Source organism: Macaca nemestrina, chromosome 7, assembly GCF_043159975.1.
Source record: "Macaca nemestrina isolate mMacNem1 chromosome 7, mMacNem.hap1, whole genome shotgun sequence".
Taxonomy (NCBI): Eukaryota; Metazoa; Chordata; class Mammalia; order Primates; family Cercopithecidae; genus Macaca; species Macaca nemestrina.
Genome location: NC_092131.1, coordinates 101,826,028 through 101,846,423, shown reverse-complemented (window position 1 = coordinate 101,846,423; position 20,396 = coordinate 101,826,028). Strand labels below are relative to the sequence as shown.

The following is a 20,396-nucleotide window of genomic DNA, read 5'->3' as shown; positions in this document are numbered from 1 at the left end:
TCCAGCGTTTTTTTGTTTTTGTTTGTTTGTTTGAGATGGAGCCTCTGTTGCCCAGGCTGGAGTGCAGTGGCACAGTCTTGGCTCACTGCAACCTCCGTCTCCCGGGTTCAAACAATTCTCCTGCTTCAGCCTCCCCAGTAGCTGAGATTACAGGCGCATGCCACCATGCCCAGCAAATTTTTGTATTTTTAGTAGAGATGGGGTTTCACCACACTGGCCAGGCTGGTCTCAAACTCCTGACCTCAAGTGATTCACCCATCTCAGTGTCCCGAAGTGCTGGGATTACAGGCGTGAGCCACTGCACTTGGCATGGCCCAGTTTTTAAAGAAATAAAAACCCAAAGTCAGTTGCACTGAAACTTGACAAAAAATGTTTAAAATGTTGAGGAAAAATATCAAAGAAAATTCTGAAACAGAATTATGAAGAACTAGCTCTGCCAACTATTAAAACCTACTTTGATGGTTCAAATTGTAATTATAGGAAGACTAACTGAAATACTATAAATAATTTAGGCACAAAATAATTTTAATATGTGATGTAGGAGTGGGAAGGAATTCAGTAAATACTATTAGGATAAACTGGTTAGCAATTTGAAAATAAGTAGTTAAGTATAAAACCAGATAATAACCTAAATAGAAGAAAACGAAATTGAATAATATCCAAAAATCTGCATTAGCTTAGAAGCAATAAAAATCACAAAACATCAACAGATATACAAAGATTTTTTTATGAAAAGAATTATTTAATGGAAAAATCATTAAAATATGGCAAATGGTTACATTTAAAATACAAATAACTCTGATAAAGAGGTATCACTCCCCATCTCCCCAGTAGATAAATGGACAAAAAAACTGAATAACAAAGGGAGAAATACAGCTAGGAAAAGGAAAAAATGTTTAAGCTCACTATAAGTGGGGGGAAAGGCAAATTAAAATATATTAAAATAGGCCGGGTGCGGTGGCTCACGCCTGTAATCCCAGCACATTGGGAGGCTGAGGCGGGTGGATCATGAGGTCAGGAGATTGAGACCATCCTATCTAACATGGTGAAAACCTGTCTTTACTAAAAACGCAAAAAAATTAGCCAGGCGTGGTGGTGGGTGCCTGTAGTCCCAGCTAATCGGGAGGCTGAGGCAGAAGAAAGGCGTGAACCTGGGAGACGGAGGTTGCAGTGAGCCGAGGTCGCACCACTGCACTCCAGCCTGGGCAACAGAGTGAGACTCCGGCTCAAAAAAAAAACTCTGTGTGTGTGTGTGTATATATATAATTTTCACCTTATCCAAAATCATTTTTAAAATGTTTTCATACCCAATTCTGACAAGGGCAGCATAAAAATGGTTCTCCCCTACATTGCTGGTGAAATTATGGTTTAGAACAACTCTTTTGGGAAGCAATTTGGCAATATAACAAGAACTTTACAAAAGATTTCTAGATTCTCAGTAATATGACTCCTGGGAATCTGCTCCTAAAGAAATAACCCAAAAATATAGTTAGAGGTGGGGAATTAAGGGAACTATATAATTTTCAACATTTTTGGAAACAATCCTGTTAGCCACACAGGGATCAATTTAAATATCCAAAAGTTGGACCATGACGGAACTATCCAGTGGTAGCAATCTTAAAAATAATGGTTGCAGGTGGGCATGGTGGCTCATGCCTGTAATCCTGGCACTTTGGGAGGCTGAGGTGGGAGGATCGCTTGAAGTCAGGAGTTCAAGAAAAGCCTGGCTAACATGGTGAAACCCCGTCTCTACTAAAAACACAAAAAACTAGCTGGGCGTGGTGGTGTGTGCCTGTAATCCCAGCTACTAGGGAGGCTGAGGCAGCAGAATAGCTTGAACCTGGGAGGCAGAGGTTGCAGTGAGCCAAGATCGCGCCATTGCACTCCAGCTTGGGCAAAAAAAGTGAAACTCCATCTCAAAAAAAAGAAGAAAGAAAAATGGTTACAAAGACTATGTAGCAATATGGAAAGTGATTATGTAACATTAATCGAAAAAGTAATATCAAATTTTATGTGTGGGCATAGTGTTACAACAACTACGTACAAGTATTACAGATGTTTTAGAATTTGTCTAGCAGGTTTTCCAGTTTGTACCAGAAAACCCCTATGCAAGTTTACAGAAACCAAAACTATGTACACAAATTACATGCTAAAAAACCCAAACACTAAAAATTATGAACATGACTGAGTGAAACTATGAGTTTTTTTTCCCCTTTAAATATATTTCCTAAGTGCATTGCTATTTATGGAGATTAGTTTAGTCCCTCAAAAATTCTTCCTATATCGTTCGGGCACAGTGGCTCATGCCTGTAATCCCAGCACTTTGGGAGGCCGAGGAGCATGGATCACCTGAGGTCAGGAGTTCAAGACCAGCCTACCCAACATGGTAAAATCCCATCTCCACTAAAAATACAAAATTAGCTGGGTGTGGTGGCACATGCCTATAATCCCAGCTACTTGGGATTATGGTAACACTCCTGCTGAGGCAAGAGAATCTCTTGAACCCGGGAGGTAGAGGTTGCAGTGAGCCGAGATTGAGTCATTGCACTCCAGCCTGGGCAACAAGAGTGAAATTCCATCTCAAAAAAAAAAAAAAAAAAAAAAAAAAAAATTCCCATATGAATGAAGCTCAGAGGATTTTCTTGGTTCTGTTTGAAGATACAAAATAACTGTCAATTTCCATTATTAGGCCCATGGTGAAAGGCAAGCTGGACACTGGTGGAAGAAAAGAAATTCAGATGGATAGAGGAAAGGGAGCTCCCAATAAGAAGAGTCCAGGCAAGGCGATGGAAGTGGGAGAGTGGCCTGCTCCGGAAACAGCCAGCCCCTCCATGGGACCAACACAGCCCTTCCCAAACTGTTTCTCAGAGCAGCTGTCCCATGAAATGCTCCTCACAAAAACGGGTTCTATGACCAAAGAAATGTGGGAAATACTTAATCATACCCTGTCCTGAAGAGTTACAGTAAATGTTAGTATAGTAAAAGCTCTGGGAAATCCTACAGAAATGTTTGAGTTTAACATTACGTTTGTCCCAACAAATTAGATCATAGAAACACCACCGCTTTTTGTTTCTAGCCCTATTAACAACCTGTGGAATATCCCTCGAGCTGGTCTGAAGGGATCGCCGCAGAGCTCTTAAGGAGGAAGCGAGCCAAGAGAGGAGGGTTGTGACGTTGTGATGAGCTCTGAGTTGTATTAAGGAATTTGAACTTTTCATCTGGGGAGTAATAGGATCCAGTCTAGCTTCTGAAAGCTGCCCCTGCCAGCCACATGGGGGCCCCTGAAAGCAAGGTTTCAGCCCTGCCATATTTGCTCAGCTCCCCACAAGTGTATCTAGGAAGGCTCCTGCCCTGGCTGGGCCTGCCCTAATGCCTGAGCCAGTCCTGACCAGGGCAGGAGGTGCAGCAAAATCAGGGGCTTTGGCCTCACCATCTGCCCATGTAGATGCCCACGTAGCCTCTGAGCCACAGCAGCTTCCCATCTTCTCCCTTCCTAGTCCCTAGCCCTAGGGAATAGGATTTTGCATCAGTTTTCCTACCTGCTGAGCCTGGGACCCTATTCTTTCTTTCTTTTTTTTCCTTTTTTGAGGCAGAGTCTCACTCTGTCGCCCAGCTCACTGCAACCTCTACCTGCTGGGTTCAAGAAATTCTCATGCCTCAACCTCCCAAGGCATTGGAACTACAGGAACGTGCCACCATGCCCGGCTACTTTTTGTATTTTTTGGTAGAGATGGGGTTTCACTGTGTTGGTCAGGCTGCGTTCAAACTCCTGACCTCAAGTGATCTGCTCACCTCAGCCTTCCAAAGTGCTGAGATTACAGGCGTGAGCTACTGCACCCGGCCCTGGGGCCCTGTTCTTATCATCAGCCCACTTGGTTTTCCCATCCCTAGGGAGCTGGTTTCAGTTCTCTATACTTCTTAGCCACAGGCTGGGCTCCTCCTAAACAGCAGGTCACCCAGAACCATAACATCACTACTTGTGCACCACAGCACTGCCACTCACCCAGAATCTGGGCATCATTCTTGACCCCTTCGTCTCCCCCCAGGTCCTGTTGATTTTGCCCCCTGAATGCCCCTGAAACCATTCTCTTCTTGTCATCTCCCCTGCCACTGCTATAGCCCAAACCCTCTAGCCTCTCACCCAGGCAACTGCAGCAGTCTCCTAAAGGAGCTCCTCGCCTCCAGTTGCTCTGTAGTCAAGTGACCTTTGAAACATAGATCAGATCTCACTCTTCATGGTATCACTGGCTTCCAGGATGTTAAGGGTAAAGTCCCCAAATGCGTGAGGATGCCATGCCCAATCTCCAGCTTCATTTCAAACACCAGCCCCCATTCTCTGAGCTCCAGACACAATGGCCTTTCCCTTTCTGAAGCCCCTCCAAGACACCCCACCTTTTTTGTTGCTTTAGGACCTCTCCTATTGACACACTGGGCCTCCTTGTTTGGAATGGTGACCTGTCCATATAAGTTTGCCATACCCTTTGGGCACAGTGCTTTAGATAGCAGGATGACTAAAGACACTGGGTGACTCTACCCCCAGTCAGTGTCCCCAGCTATCCTTCTGCTCAACCACCTCCCTGGCCACCCCCATGGTTGAGGTCCCAGCATGGCCTGCCTGTGAGAAAGTCCCATTCAGACACAGAACACCAGTGAAGTGGCTACCACGTCTTCTGGCCCCGTTTCCAAGACCTTTCTTTTTTTTTTTTTTTTTTTTTGAGACAGAGTCTCGCTCTGTCGCCCAGGCTGGAGTGCAGTGGCGCGATCTCGGCTCACTGCAAGCTCCGCCTCCCAGGTTCACGCCATTCTCCTGCCTCAGCCTCCCGAGTAGCTGGGACTACAGGCACCCACAACCGCGCCCGGCTAATTTTTTGTATTTTTAGTAGAGACGGGGTTTCACCGTGGTCTCGATCTCCTGACCTTGTGATCTGCCCGCCTCGGCCTCCCAAAGTGCTGGGATTACAGGCGTGAGCCACCGCGCCCAGCCGACCTTTCTTAAAAGTAAGGAAGCAGGGGACAGTGGAAGGAACATAAGATTTGCTTTTGACAGCTCTGGGTTTGAATCCTGATTCTGCTACTCATTAGCTGTGTGACTCTGGGCAGGTTGCTTAACCTCTCTGAGACCCTTTTCCTGCTCTGTAATATGAATAGTCCAGTAGTTAAGAATGTGGGCTTTGAAATCTGGGTGCTTGGGTGTAAATTCCTCTTGCCACTGTATACTATCCTAGAGCTCTGAGCTTTAGTCTCATGAAAAAATGGGGATAATCAGTACCTCATGGACTGTTGTGACAAGTAAGATATCACAAGTGCTTAGCACAAGTATGAGTCATTATTATCATGGAAATCATCCAGCATTGTGTTTGACACATTAGGGGCACTCCATAATTATTAGTTCACCACCACCCTCTCTTTTCCCAAGTCAAGCAAGATCCACATGCCAAAGTCCTGATGACATGGAGACTTCAACTCCAGGTCTCTTCACAGATCTGGGTGTGGGTATACCACCCAAAAAGGCAATGTTCACGACCCAGGATAAATGGCTTCCTTCTCCTAGGAACATTGCTCAGCTGAAAGGCTGTTTACACCTGACAATAACCCAGTAAGGGTGGAGGAATTCCTTTCTGAAGATTTGCTCATTCATAAAAAGTCCTCCAGGTATAAAACAACAACAAAAAAGGTATTCTCAAAACTGTAGCCTGGCAGAGTGAGTCTGAGAGATGCAGACCAGCCAGCCACACCTAGGAACACTGTTGGCCTCTCTGGGAACGCTGTTGGCCTCTCTGGGAATGCTGTTGGCCTCTCTGGGAATGCCATCTACCAGGAAAGCAGCCAGGGATGTCAGACGACAGGAACCCCCGAGGTGGCATGGGATCAATGGGGGAATAAAGACCTGGCAACTTGGGAGGCGGGGGGAAGGTACAGGGGACACGGAGGCTTGAAGCGGGATAGTAGAGGCTACAACATGGAGTGCTAAGGAGGGGGCCGGTAGGGAAGGAAAGCAGGAAACAATGAGAACAGAGGAAGAGCCCCGCTAACTTCTCTCAGCTGCTCTGCATTTAGACAAGGGATATTCCCCATTCTGCACCAATACCAGGTCCAGTTACTCTCGGGCTGCCCTAGGGTCTCTCCCACCACCTGCCTCCAAAAACCAGGCTGCTATCCAGGGCGAGGGTCAACATGAGGCTGGGTGCGGTGGCTCACACCTGTAATCCCAACACCTTGGGAGGTGGAGGTGGGTGGATTGCTTGAGTCCAGGAGCTTGAGACCAGCCTCAGCAGCACAGTGAGACCTCCATCTCTAATTTTTTTTTTGTTTTTTTTTTTTTGAGACGGAGTCTCGTTGTGTCGCCCAGGCTGGAGTGCAGTGGCGTGATCTCGGCTCACTGCAAGCTCCGCCTCCCGGGTTCACGCCATTCTCCCGCCTCAGCCTTCGAGTAGCTGGGACTACAGGCGCCCGCCACCACGCCAGGCTAGTTTTTTGTATTTTTAGTAGAGACGGGGTTTCACCATGTTAGTCAGGATGGTCTCGATCTCCTGACCTCATGATCCACCCGCCTCAGCCTCCCAAAGTGCTGGGATTACAGGCTTGAGCCACCACACCCGGCCTCTAATTTTTTTTTAAAGGGTCATCATGTAATGTCTAGGAAGGCTAGACTCACATGCAGGGAGGGGCCCTCCGTGAGCCACAGCATGGGGCCCCACCACCAACACAGTGGTCATGGGTTTGGTTTTAGCAGAGCTTGTTCAAAGAGTATTTCAAGGTGGCTGTGGGGAAGAACCAGGTAAGACTTGGCTGACTGTTCTCTCCAGCTCCAGAGTAGAAGTTCATGGACGAAATTCTCAACAATGCTACAGAAGGTGCTGGTGCCCCCGGAGGCAGCCACATCCCTCAGTCATCCTGGAGAAATCCAAGGGGTAAAGAGATACAGAGAGAGCACATGTCATAAACGTCGCTGCAAGTTATCAGACAAACAAGGGTTCAATCGCGTGGTACCTGTAGGGCCCATGAGTGCTTGCCTGGGCCTACCCTCATTAGAGCTAGCCTGGCAGCTCCAACAGCTCTTAGACTGTTTTTCAGTCCAAGACTTGCTTTATGAAGACAAAAAGGAATTCAGACACTCTCATCTGTGTGCCCTTGCTTTCTCTGGCAAAAATAATCTCCATCACCTAGATAGAGCATTTTTCTGTGACTTCTTTGCTTTAAATGTTCATTTTGAGGCCAGGTGTGGTGGCTCAAGCCCATAATCCCAGCACTTTGGTGGTTCACCTGATGTCGGGAATTCGAGACCAGCCTGACCAACATGGAGAAACCCCGTCTCTATTGAAACTACAAAATTAGCCAGGCAAGGTGGCACATGCCTGTAATCCCAGCACTTTGGGAGGCTGAGGCAGGAGAATCACTTGAACCTGGGAGACAAAGGTTTCAGTGACCTGAGATCACACCATTGCACTCCAGCCTGGGCAGTAAGAGTGAAATTCCATATCGAAAAAATAAAATAAAATAATAAGTGTGCATTTGGGGGCCTTTTGACATCAATTCAACTCTTTGGGTAAAATATATTTCAGAAAAACAACTGTGAACCTGGGCAACATGGCAAGACATTGTCTCTACAAAAAATAAAAAAATTAGCCAGGCATGGTGATGCATGCCTATAGTTCCAGCTACTTGGGAGGCTGAGGTGGGAGGATCACTTGAGCCCAGGAGTTTGAGGCTGTAGTGATCCATGATCATGCCACTGCGTTCCAGCCTAGGCAACAGAATAAGACTCCGTCTCCAAAAAAAAAGAAAAGAAATGAAAAGAAAAGCAACTGTGAATAGGCTGAGGATCAATGAGGGGACTGACTCTCAGCAAAAGAAAAACCAGTAAGGACCAGGTCAGCCATTCTCCAGACACTTCAGGCAAGCAGCCCAAACCAAAGGAGGAAAAACTACGCATTCAGTTGTTCAACTGCTTCAGCATTGTTAATATATTCACCTGAAGTAGAGATGTTTTGAGACTTAATGATCATCATTAATATCCCTCTGCACCCCCTTCTTCCTACCACTTGGGAATCTTTGGGGCATAGTTAGGTTCACAGCCACCTACAAGGAAGGTCCCAGGTTGTCATTCTTCATACCTTAAAGGAATTTTCCTGATGCTAACACACTCCCAGGTGTTTCACAGAATTCCACTAAAGCTGGGGGGTAAGATTCTTCTGTCATCTTCTCATCCTAGCCACAACCTCAACCAGTATGTACCATACTCCTGCCAGGAGATTCAACTGCACCAACACCAGGTGCACAGTTCCCCATTGACCTACCCACTCCTCGTCCTCTGCCCCGTCCCCCTGCTCTCGGATCTCCGCTGCAGCCCGCTCCGAACACTTTTGGGCCATGATGTTGTCTGTCCAGGATGCCCCTGTCTTTCCATCACCAGCGAAATTACACTTTGTCACTGTTCCAGCCTCAAGTTTGGCCAGTGAATCTGAAAGAAGAGATGAAGCTGAATGTCCTCTGTCCCTGTGGTGGAAACATAGCGAGGGCTGGGCCCATTGTGGTGGGGTCCCCTAGGCCTGAGTTAAGCCACTGTTTTTTCCAGGCCTAGATGTGGTCAGTGAATCCCTGGGTGGGACCCCCAAGGTATGGTGGGGAGAGGTCGCTCACAGGAACCATGGGATTGGGTGGCACCTGGGGATCCAGGCTGTCGAGCCTAATGGCCCTAGGGCACCTGTGCAGGGATTTAGGAGTAAATCTCCGGGGCTTGGTTGTGTCCCCACGGAGGCCAGACCTTGCCTGCTCCCATGAGCTCTAGACATTAGGGAGGCCGAAAGCTCCCATGGGCCACACAGGAATGGTGGGCCACAGTGAGGGTTGCACTGCTCACCCAGGAAGGGACCATCGCCCCGAGTCTTCAGCCGTACCCCGGCCCCCAGCTCGAGCTCCATTGCCTCCATCTCCGACTCAGGCATCCAGAACGCCACTGTGTGGTTGGGGGTGAGGCTCTCTGTCAGTGCCAGCAGCTCTGGCTTGTTGACCAGCCCCTTCAGCGCCTCGGGCGTGAGCCTGTCAGTGTCCCCCTTGGCTTCCACCTCTGCAGGCACAGAGCACAGGAGGGTCATTATCACTGTGGCAGCAAGCACTTCCGCAGGGCCTCTCAAGAGCCAGGTGAGGGCTGAGTGGTTCCAAGCTCAGTCACCCGGAGGCTGGGACTCAGTGCCCATTCTGCGAGTCCTCAACAAGGAACTCCACAGCAGAGGCGGACAGGCATGGGCTGGGGACAGGCAGCCTGGTGCAGATCTGGGCTCCACAATAACTTGGACAAGTTACATCACCTCTCTGTACCCGAAAAATAGGATAAAATCGGTACCTACCTGACAGGACTGACATGACATATAAAGGAAATAAAGCACGTAGCACAGCGCCTGGCATGTGGACGCCTCAGTGAGCGTTCATATGTTTTCACTATTCCCATCTTACAGATGAGAAAACCAAGGCTTAGAGAAGTTCAGTAATTAGCTCAAGGTCACATAGTAGTAGAGGAGGCAGGATTCAAAGCACCCCAACACAATTCCATCTTGAGACCCCGGTGGCCAGGAAGGGTTCTGTCCAAGCCCTCAGGGTCTCCTTGGCTGGGGTGAGGTCTACTGGAACCAGGAGTAAACTCTGGTAGTCCCCCTCCTCTTTCCTGTTCCTGGCAGAGTTCGTGGGGTAAGGGAGGAGTCCTAAATCCAGGTGCTGGATTAGGGGAGGGGCACTCCTGGACTGTGAAGTGGGCCCAGCCTCACAGGGCTGGGTGTTCACAAGGCCACGCCCCAGCACAGCAATCCCGGAGCTTGTCCCACAGGCTGCCTGCGCCACGCCAAGCCCAGGTGGCTGCACTTTGCTGAAGAACATCCCTGTCAACCCATGAACACATTTCATGGAGCACATTTCATTCATGGGGTACAACCTCAGCCGACCTCTGTCAGGGATGCCTTCTGGGACTGCACAGGTGGCTGCCCCCACAGGACCGCTCCATTCTCCTCAGCCCTCTGCCCGACACCGGCTAGACAGAGCATCTCACCTTCTTTGCAAGGTAACAGAAGCCATCAAGTGGGGCCTCTCACTTCCCTGACACCACTTACCTGTCAACTCACTTTTTTTTTTAGATGGAGTCTCGCTCTGTCACCCAGGCTGGAGTGCAGTGGCACAATCTCAGCTTATTGCAACCTCTGCCTCCTGGGTTTGAGCAATTCTCCTGCCTTAGCCTCCCGAATAGATGGGATTACAGGTGTGCGCCACCACACCTGGCTAATTTTTGTATTTTTGGTAGAGACGGGGTTTCACCATGTTGGCCAGGAGGGTCTCAAACTCCCAACCTCAGGTGATCCATCCACCTCAGCCTCCCAAAGTGCTGGGATTACAGGCGTGAGCCACCACGCCAAGCCATCAACTCACTTCTGACCACACAAAACATCTCCTCTTTTCTTCAGTCTCAAAGGATAGGAGGCCTCTCCTCCTGCCTCAAGCCAGCTCCTCCATCTGGGCTGCAGACCCCTTCCCACCTCCTGAGGACCTGTCTCTCTCTCCCTACTCCTTGACCTTTCCTCAAGGCCTTCCTGCATTCTCGCTTTGACACCTACTGCTCCAGACCCCATGTACCCCCACCAGAGTCACCGGTGAGCTCTTAACCGGCAAACCTCTTGGATGCTCCATATCTCAGACCTAACTAACCCTTGGGCAGTGCCTGACCCCATTGTTAGCTCCTCACGCCTGTTCCCCTTGGCTTCAAGGGGCTTTAGAGACATGACACCTTCCCCATCCCTCGGACCTTTCAGTGGCTCCATCTCCTGCTCTTCCTTCTCCATCCACCTCCCGTTGTTGCTGTTTCCCAAGACAACCTCCTGGGCCCACTTCTTTTCTCCTCCTGGGTAACTTGGTCCACTTCCGTAGCTTCAATACTCTCAATGTGCTGCAGCCCAGTTCTCTCCCCAAGTTCTAGAACTGTCCTCCAAGGCCTCAGTGGACCTCTACCCAGCAGTGCTCCTGGCAACTCAAACTCAGTGTGTTCCAAACAGATCTCCTCTACACAAACCTCTCACTCCTCCATTCCCCTGAGCCTGGCACCCATGCCCAACCTCTGGTGTCATCACGACTCCTTCCTCTTCCTCCCCAATAGCCAAGCCAACAGGCCACTGTGCCTCCTCTAGCTTGAGCTGCTCCAGTCTCTGTACCCCCACTGACAGGTCCTTAATCCTGGCCTTCTTATCTCTGTCCTAGGTGACCATAACAGCTTCTTCACAGGCCTCGCTGGGCTCCAGGCTATTTGCCTCCCTGGGGATTTTCAAACACAGACCTGATCATGTCACTTGCCTACTTAAAACCACTCACTACAGGGCTGCCCTGCACCCTCGGTTAGAGCTGAGCTCCTCAGTGCCTGCTCTTCCTGCTGCCTGCCCTGCATGGCTTCTCATACCTGGGTCAGGAACTCTTCAACTTCCAGGCATTGGGCACCCTCTGCCTCTCTGAAACACCCTGCAAATCCCTGGCACCTGGCTGACCTCTGCTTATCTTTCAGGATTCAGTCCTGGTATTCCCTGCTCCAGGGCGTCCCCAGTCATGCCTGCCTGGGCTCAGCACCCTTCACAGGATCCAGGCCCAGGCCTCTCTATCTCCTCTACTGGACCGAGAACATTTCAAGTATACGACTGGGTTTTGTTCATCCCTGGACCCCTCAGTATGTGGCACAAGGGCTGGCACATGATATAGATGATCCCTAATGTTCAGAGAGTCAATGAGTAACTGAAGGTATGAATGAATAAAGTGATGGCGTCCCACTCAACCTCAAAACCTTCTCACCCAGGGGCAGACAGCAAAGAGGCCCTACCAGAGACAAAATTAGGAAGAAGAACAAGATCATGGAGGGTCTGCTATGGTCAGAATGTATCCCCCAAAATTCATATGTTGACAGGAGGCTGAGGCAGGAGAATCACTTGAGCCTGAGAGGTGGAGGTTGCAGTGAGCCAAGATCGAGCCACTCACTCCAGCCTGGGTGACAGAGCCAGACTTTGTCTCAGACAGAAAAAGAAAAGAAAAGAAAAACAAAGAGACAAACTCAGCTGTCTTTCCTCCACTGACGGAGTATGGACGTAATGCCTAGAAGTAAAGTGGCCACTGAAAAGTATTATTATTATTATTATTATTATTATTACTATTATTTTTTTGAGACAGAGTCTCACTCTGTTGCCCAGGCTAGAGTGCAGTGGTGGGATCTCGGCTCACTGCAACCTCCACCTCCAGGGTTCAAGCAATTCTCTTTCCTCAGCCTCCCAAGTAGCTGGGATTACAGGCGCCTGCCACCATGCCCAGCTAATTTTTGTATTTTTAGTAGAGACGGGGTTTCACCATGTTGGCCAGGCTGGTCTCGAACTCCTGACCTCAAGTGATCCACCCACCTCGGCCTCTCAAAGTGCTGGGATTACAGGCGTGACCCACCGCACTCACCCTAAAATTTTTTTAAAAAAGAAAAAAATCATACGTTGAAACTTAATCACCAACGTGATAGTATTAAGAGGTGGGTCCTTTATGAGGTGAGAAGGTCATGGCATATGAGTGGGATGAGTGCCTTTACAGAAGAGGTTGAAGACAGAGCTGCCTTGCCTTCTGCCATGTGGGACTCAGCAAGAAGGCGCCGTCTCTGAAGCACAAAGCAAGCTCTCACCAGACACCGAATCTGCTGGCACCTTGACCTTGGACTTCCCTGCCTCCAGAACTGTAAGCAAGACATTTTTGTTCTTAAGCAGGTGCGGTGGCACACACCTACAGTCCCAGCTATTCTGGAGGCTGAGGAGGGAGGATCACTTGAAGACTGTAGTGTGCTATGATTGCACCTGAGAATAGCCACTATACTCCAACCTGGGCTACATAGCAAAATCCAGCCACTAAAAATGCACAAAGAAATAAAAAATTTTTAAATTACGAATACAATAAACAAACACATTTCTGTTGTTAATAAATCACCCAGCCTAAGCTATTTTGTTATATAACACGCATGGACTAAGAGCCCAGAACCAAATGAGGATTTGGGCAGTAAAACGGAGACCACCTAGGGCCTGGCCTGGGCTCTGCACAAAGGCAGTTAGAGCCCAAAGCCAGGTTTGTGGGTGATTCTGCCAGACACAGGAAATGGCAGGAGGTGGGAAGGCCAGCCTGCTCCCTGGGATGGAGGGGAGGAAACGGGGATCCTCTGAGTGAATGGGAGGCAGGAAGGAGTCCAGCCCCAGGAGTGGGTGGGGAAGCCTCAGGCCGCACACGGGGCTTCAGCATCAAGCAGGATGAGAAGACACTTTCCAGGGGCCAAGAGGCTCAGAAGACAAAGGCTGCCACACTGCAGGAGGGCCCTGAGGGAGGGAGGAAGGGCAGAGGATACCTACTGTAGGATGACATGAGGAAGCCCGTGTTCACCTTCCTGGTGGCGCTGAAGTTGGGCTCGATTTCATTTCCCTTGGCATCGAATTTACGGCGATGGATGTGACCGGGCCGGATATACAGCACATAGTAGCGCTCCTGGGGCCAGGCAGACAGAGAGTGAGGGAGGCGGCCTCATCCCACAACACACACACTCTGGGCTCTGGCTGCAGCCCCGCCAACCTCACATCTACCCTGGAAGCCCACCTCAGCTCCAAAAGATGTTCAAGCTAGACAGACGCCCCAACCCCACCAAATATTTATTCATTCATGGGTTCACAAGAGCACCTGCCACATATAATGAGCCCTGCTAGAAGTTCCTAACAGGGCAAGCCCAGGGCTTCCACACAGCCAAAGACTAAGAGTATATACAGAAAACCGTAACTTGGGCTGGGCGCAGTGACTCACGCCTGTAATCCCAGCACTCTGGGAGGCCATGGCAGGTGGATCACGAGGTCAGGAGTTCAAGACCAGCCTGGCCAGCATGGGGAAACCCTGTCTCTACTAAAAATACAAAAAATTAGTCAGGCGTGGTGGCAGGTGCCTGTAATTCCAGCTACTCAGGAGGCTGAGGCCGGAGAATCGCTTGAACCCAGGAGGCAGAGGTTGCAGTGAGCCAAGATCATGCCATTGTACTCCAGCTTGGGCAACAGAGCAAGATTCCATCTCAAGAAGAAAAGAAAGAAAGAAAAGAAAGAAAAAAGAAAGAAAATCATAACTCGGCCAGGCAAGGTGGCTCATGCCTGTCATCCCAGCACTCTGGGAGGCCAAGGTGGGTGGGTCACTTGAAGTCAGGAGTTCGAGACCAGCCTGGCCAGCATGATGAAACTCTGTCTCTATCAAAAATATAAAAAATTAGCGAGGTGTGGTAGCATGCTCCTGTAATCCCAGCTACTCAGGAGGCTAAGGCAGGAGAATCGCTTGACACCAGGAGGCGGAGGTTGCTATAAGCTGAGATCATGCCACTGTACTCCAGCCGGGGTGACATCTCAAAAAAACAAAACAAAACAAAATCCATAACCCAAGTCCGAGGACCCCAAATACCATGGAGCAGGAATGGGTACTGCCAAGGTACAATGGAAAGGGCACTGAAAAGGAGCCCTGGGTGAGTGTAGCCACTCTGCCCCTTCCAGCAGATGCAGTGCGTGGGACAAGCCACTCAGTTTCCCCATCACATGGGGATAACGCGATGTCTGTGTTTAAGAATATTATGAGGGTTCAACGAGATAACAGAGGGGCAAGCACAGTGCCAAATGTGAAGTGTGTTGTAAATGCTATTTGCCAGTTGTTCAAGGCAGGTGGGTGAAATGCTCCCAGGGCCTGAAGAACAGGTGGCCACTTCCTGGTAGAATCAATAAAGATGAAGTCTTGGAGGGTGAGGAAGTCTGCCAACTGTGGGAATAAGAAGCCGTAGGAAGAATATTAAAAGCCTGGGACAGTATAGGAAATAAAAGTCAAGAGGCCCTTGTGCATGTTTGAGCCACGCAGGGCACCTGGAGGCCTTCTGGGAGCCCAGGCTGGGAAAGCAAGTGAGCTTGGTTCAGGACAGGCCTTGAGTTGGCATTTGGAGTTTGGATTTTATCTGATGGACAAGGAATCCTGAAAGGTTTCTGAGCAGCAGTGAGACCCTCAGATATGTATTTCTGGAAAGACATTTGTCCTGTTGGCAGCAGGGCAGGGATGAGCTCTGGGGACAGCCAGAAGGCAGAGGGACAGGTGCAAGGTTTTATCAGGACAGGCTGAGGGCCCATCTGAGGTAAGCAGCCATGGAAAGAGGAAGGGAAGGCAGGGGAGGGGGAGGAATGGGCAAGGGAGGAGCCCAGTGGGACCTGGCATTGCTTTCCTGGGGAGGAGACAGTGAGGGTTCGCAGCCTGGTGGCTGGGAGGGCAACTGAACCGTCACCAGGAATGGAACTCAGAGGAGGCAAGTTTTAAGAGGGGCTAGGAGAAGGCCCTGCCTGAGGGCAGCTGAGGCAAGTAAGCCCCATATCAGCATGGAGACACTGCTGGGCTCTCCTGGGCAGGCTGGTTAGGGGCTCTGAGGGGTGTTCCCACCTGCTGACTGTGTGCTAAGGAGGGGAGGGTGCAGCAAAATACCACCTGACATGAAAATAGTGCTGAGTGTTCTCGTGGGGTATAGTAGGGACATGCAGGCTCCACGTAGCACCAGGGCTCTGGCCCTACTGGAGGGGACATTTTTAGAGACCAAGGTCAGTTATAGAGACCAAGGAGATAAGGTGGTCAGCACATCTAGGTGGGGCTATTTGAAAGGGGAATGGAAAGTCAGAACTAGCACTCAGAAAAAAGACACAGGCTAGTAGTGGATGGTGAATGCCAGGTGTACCCACAGACACCTGAGATGGGGTGGTGACACGGGGCATGACCCCAGGAGGCTGAGAGGGCAAAGGCAGCCAGGACATCAACATGGGAACTGAAGCCCCAGACAGTGTCTGAGTTTACATTCAGGCAAGACTGGGGTTTATGGCCTGGTCCGCCTTCTCAGCCATGACCCAGGCTCTTCTGGCAAGAACACAGGCCCTCCCACCTGTCTGCTGCCCAACACAGCCTTAAACTATTCTGCTTCCAGCTGGTGGTCCCATTTGGCTGTAAATCTCCTGACCTACTTCCCACTTGCTTTCTAAGCCCATCAAGAATCTCCACTCATGGTACTGGAAGGACCCAGCACAAGGAGATGCCACAGTGGGTAACGACCGTGAAGTCAATGCCTTCTAGCTAGCACTGAGGAAGCATCCTCACCTTCCTGCCATGAGCATCCAAGATGCTGTGCCGAGATACATCGATCAGTTCTCCCTCCAGCAGGACACCATCTCCCCTGGGGATGAATGGGAAAGAAAGGATAGTCGGTTCTGTCACTCCTCAGGAAATCTCACCTGTGTCTCCTATTCACCCAACCCTGAGCAGGCTGGGTATTGAGCAGTTCCCTTCCCCGTGCTTCCTACACAGGGGTCTCCAACCCTGCAAGGGTCCCAAAGGCTGGGGCATTGCCCAGATGCCAGGAGGAACCTTGTCAGGCTGTCCTAAGATCAAGTTACGGCCCCCTCCTACAAGGCCACTGGGAGTTATTGGAACCAGAGTCTCAGTCTTATCTACAAAATGGGGAGGAAAACAGCCGCCTCACTCTGCTCCTCTGATGATGACACAAGATCATGTGTGTGAAGGTGTTTTGTAAGCTATTAAGTGCTTACTAAATATAAAATATTTTACTTTTTTATTGGGCCAAATGTGAGGGTAGGTATCTAAGCTGCAATAAGCTATTTTCCCTTTCCACCTGTTTTTAAACACTCTCATATTCCTGTTCTCATTCATATCCAGGTGGTCATTAATCCGAGGAAAAGGTTATTTCTGAGAGGTGAAGAACCCAAAACTCAGGAGTCTGGGACTAGCACAAGATCACACAGTCCTTCACTGAGGGGAAGTGGACCCCTGGCTTCCTGACTCTGGTTTTCATAAAAGCAGAACCTGGAGGCTTCCTTTTTTGCATCCACAGAAATGGAGAAGGGTGGGGACAGCTGAAGATGACAGTGGAAGAGGGATGGGAGTGGGAAGTGAAAACTCTACCTAACTTGTCTCTATCCAATCCATCCCCACCCCCCCGGGCAATTATTTTTCTAAATATTTAACTGACAAAGACTATATATTCAAGGTGCACAACGTGATGATTTAAGTACACACTATGTAATGATTACCACAAATTAATGAACACACCCACCAGACCCCATGCTGTACATTAGATCCCCAGAAATTGTTTATTCTGTAACTGAAAGTTTGTACCCTTGATCATTTCCCCACCCCCATCCCCACTCCCATCCACTATCCCCTGGCAATCACTGTTCACTGCTCTACTGTTTCTTTTCTTTTGACAGAGTCTCCCTCCGTTGCCCAGGCTGGAGGGCAGTGGCACAATCTTGGCTCACTGCAACCTCCACCTCCCGGGTTCAAGCGATTCTCATGCCTCAGCCTTCCAGATGGCTGGGATTACAGGTACCTGCCACCATGCCTCGCTAATTTTTGTATTTTTAGTAGAGGCAGGGTTTCACCATCAGGCTGGTCTCAAACTCCTAACCTCAAGTGATCCACTTGCCTTGGCCTCCCAAAGTGCTGGGATTACAGCGGTGAACCACAGCGCCCGGTCTGTTCTGCTGTTTCTATGGTTCCACCCCTTTATAGATTCCACATACGAGATCACACAGTATTTGTCTTTCTGTGTCTGGCTTATTTCACTTAGCACAATTCTTTAGTGCAATTGGAAATGGAATGGTCCGTTCTGCCTCATAACCCTGTGACGACTGGGCCTGGCCCTCCAAATCCTCCTCACCCAGGCAGGCCCTGCTCTGGACCAGCACGCCCGCTGTTCCCGCCACAGCACGGCCAGTGTCCCTTCTGGGGCAGCGCATGAGCCTGTGCAAAAGCAGCGCGGCAAGCAGCTGGAGTTTATAGTTATGGGGGTGGGGTAGGGCCGGAGGTCGGCGTGAGGCGAAGCACAGCCTTCGGAGACCTGTCTGGGGGTCGCGACCCTCTCTCAAGGGCAGGAGGACATGCGGGGATCTTTAAGCTGATCTGTGTCATGGGGTCGCAGGGCGGGCGCGGTGGCAGGGGCGCTGGGAGGGGTGGACTGGAGGCGGAGAGGCGGCTTTGGCAACCCCAGTTTTTCTCCACCCGCATCCCATCCCCCGATCCTGGAGCGGGGTTCGAGCCGGGGCAGATGAGGCCGACCCGAGGCCGTGCGCCCAGGCCTACCCCTGGTGGGCGGAGGGGTCCCAGGCCCCTGGTAGCCGGACGCTCTGCACCGCCTTGTTCCGAAGCGCGCCGTCGTGGTAGATGCGGCTCATTCTCCCGACCGCCCAGGCACCCGCGCACAGAGCCGGCGCACCGGGCTGGGGGCGCGGCGCGGGAAGCGCTGCAGGACGCGCTGGGGACCAGCGATTCCCAGCCCGCGGATCCGGGAATGGCGCGGCCCGGCCCTCCGGCGTTCCTCGGCGGGATTTAAAGGGACCGAGCTCCATTCCTGCCCGCCAGGCCGCGCGCGGCAGGGGTTGGGCTTCCGGGAGGACCCTGGCTGGGGGCTTAGCACAGTGGGGCAGAAAGGCCATGCCTTTCTCTTGTCTCTCTCTCTTCCTCATTCCTAGAGGAAGATTCCTGCCCCAGCACACGCAACAAGGGAAATTGAGGCCCCGAGATCCTATTAAAGAAGATCCTTTGTAGGATTAGCCCGTGAAGGATGGGTTTCTGGGAAGCAGGAATGGAGAACAGCCACTGGGGAGAATTGGGTGGTCAGCTTAGAAGCTGTCCGTTATGCCCTGCCGGCGGCCCTACAATGGCTGAGTCAGGCATCCCAGGGATCTGTGACCAGGGAGCTGGGGCATGGGTGTCAGAACAGAGACGCCTAAGTTTGAATCCCAGCTGTGAGCTTGGGCAAGATCCTCAACCTCTCTGAGCCCATGCTTCTTCCTCTGTAAAATGGGGTCGGTATCAGGAGGATTGTAAAGTTTAACGAGCTCACTCTTTTTACAATATAGCATTGCCCTCCCTCCTTCTTCCCGCACAGCTCCTGAACTCCTCCCTGGTCCCACAGTGCCCTTTGCCCAAGTATGTCATAGTCCATAGGTGCATTTTCCAAGCCTGGTACAGGAGATTCTTCTGACCCTGGGATTGCTGAAGAATCTTGTTCTTCTGTTTGGTTTCTTCGTGCCAGACCTCGGGGCAGGTGGGCCCATTCAGGGAGGCCAGGTGTAACCCCGGTGGGGGTGGGGCGGCATTTAAAGGGGGTGGTGGCCAGGCAGATGCCTAGGAGTCCAGCATGAGCTGTCAATGTTGGAAGAAGCAAGCACTTTCTCCCTTCCCTGCTACACACACACACACACACACACACACACACACACACCCCATGACTTTCTTGGGTCCTAGGCACTTTTGTTTTCAAGGGACCCTTTCTCCATTAAAAATTTTTTAGGCCGGGCGCGGTGGCTCAAGCCTGTAATCCCAGCACTTTGGGAGGCCGAGACGGGTGGATCACGAGGTCAGGAGATCGAGACCATCCTGGTGAACACAGTGAAACCCCGTCTCTACTAAAACTACAAAAAACTAGCCGGGTGAGGTGGCGGGCGCCTGTAGTCCCAGCTACTCGGGAGGCTGAGGCAGGAGAATGGCGTGAACCCGGGAGGCGGAGCTTGCAGTGAGCTGAGATCAGGCCACTGCACTCCAGCCTGGGCGACAGAGCGAGACTCCGTCTCAAAAAAAAAAAAAAAAAAAAAAAATTTTTTTTTAAATTATATCTTACCACTGGGTTGGCATAAAGATGAATATATGAATTTTATATATTTTATTTTATTTTTTTGAGACAGAGTCTTGGTATATTGCCCAGGCTGGAGTGTGGTGGTGCAATCTTGGCTGACTGTAACCTTTGTCTCCCAGGTTCTAGTGATTCTCCTGCCTCAGCCTCCCGAGTAGCTGGGATTACAGGCACTCACCACCACACCCGACTAATTTTTGTATTTTTAGTAGAGATGGGGTTTCACCATGTTGGCCAGCCTGGTCTCAAACTCCTGACCTCATGTAATCTGCCTGCCTTGGCCTCCCAAAGTGCTAGGATTACAGGCCTGAGCCACTGCTCCTGGCCTGATGTATTTTCTTCAACCTAAACATATATATATTTTTTTCTGCATGCAATCATCCATTACTAAACATATTTTTAGGAAGAAAGAGCACCTGTAGTCCCAGCTACTCAGGAGGCCGAAGTGGGAGAATCACTTGAGCCCAGAAGTTTGAGTCCAGCCTAGGCAACATAGCAAAACCCTGTCTATTAAAAAAAAGAAAATTAATGAAATTAAATGTAAATTTCAAAAGAATAAAAACATTTTGTGGACCACTAAAAGTATGATGGGCCTAATGGATGAATCAGTTCCACTCCTATCTGGCCTACCTGGCTGCCTGGTATATGTCTGAGAAGGAAAAAT

General features: G+C 50.2%; 1 protein-coding gene and 1 non-coding gene across 2 annotated transcripts; one reads left to right on the top strand and one right to left on the bottom strand.

Moving 5' to 3' along the window:
• The first annotated feature begins 2,044 nt into the window (after positions 1-2,044).
• LOC112427810 (U7 small nuclear RNA) lies at positions 2,045-2,106 on the top strand. The gene has a single exon (XR_003019551.1). It is a non-coding gene; the product is annotated as a U7 small nuclear RNA (small nuclear RNA).
• Positions 2,107-6,719: 4,613 nt separating this feature from the next.
• Positions 6,720-18,382, bottom strand: LOC105488315 (actin related protein 2/3 complex inhibitor). Its single transcript, XM_011752240.3, has 6 exons — positions 18,181-18,382; positions 16,180-16,255; positions 13,389-13,521; positions 8,861-9,067; positions 8,298-8,461; positions 6,720-6,894 (listed from the first exon to the last, which is right to left on the bottom strand). The coding sequence occupies exons 1-6, from the start codon at positions 18,270-18,272 to the stop codon at positions 6,886-6,888; spliced, it is 681 nt and encodes a 226-aa protein (XP_011750542.2). The 5' UTR covers positions 18,273-18,382; the 3' UTR covers positions 6,720-6,885.
• Positions 18,383-20,396: the final 2,014 nt, after the last annotated feature.

Coding starts and splice junctions, on each gene's coding strand:
- LOC105488315 (XM_011752240.3), bottom strand. CDS start 18,272: ATGAGCCGCATCTACCACGACGGCGCGCTTCGGAACAAGGCGGTGCAG. Junction 9,068..13,388: donor CTTCCTCATGTCATCCTACA/GTAGGTATCCTC, acceptor CTGTGCCTGCAG/AGGTGGAAGCCAAGGGGGAC. Junction 8,462..8,860: donor GGGCGATGGTCCCTTCCTGG/GTGAGCAGTGCA, acceptor CTCTTCTTTCAG/ATTCACTGGCCAAACTTGAG.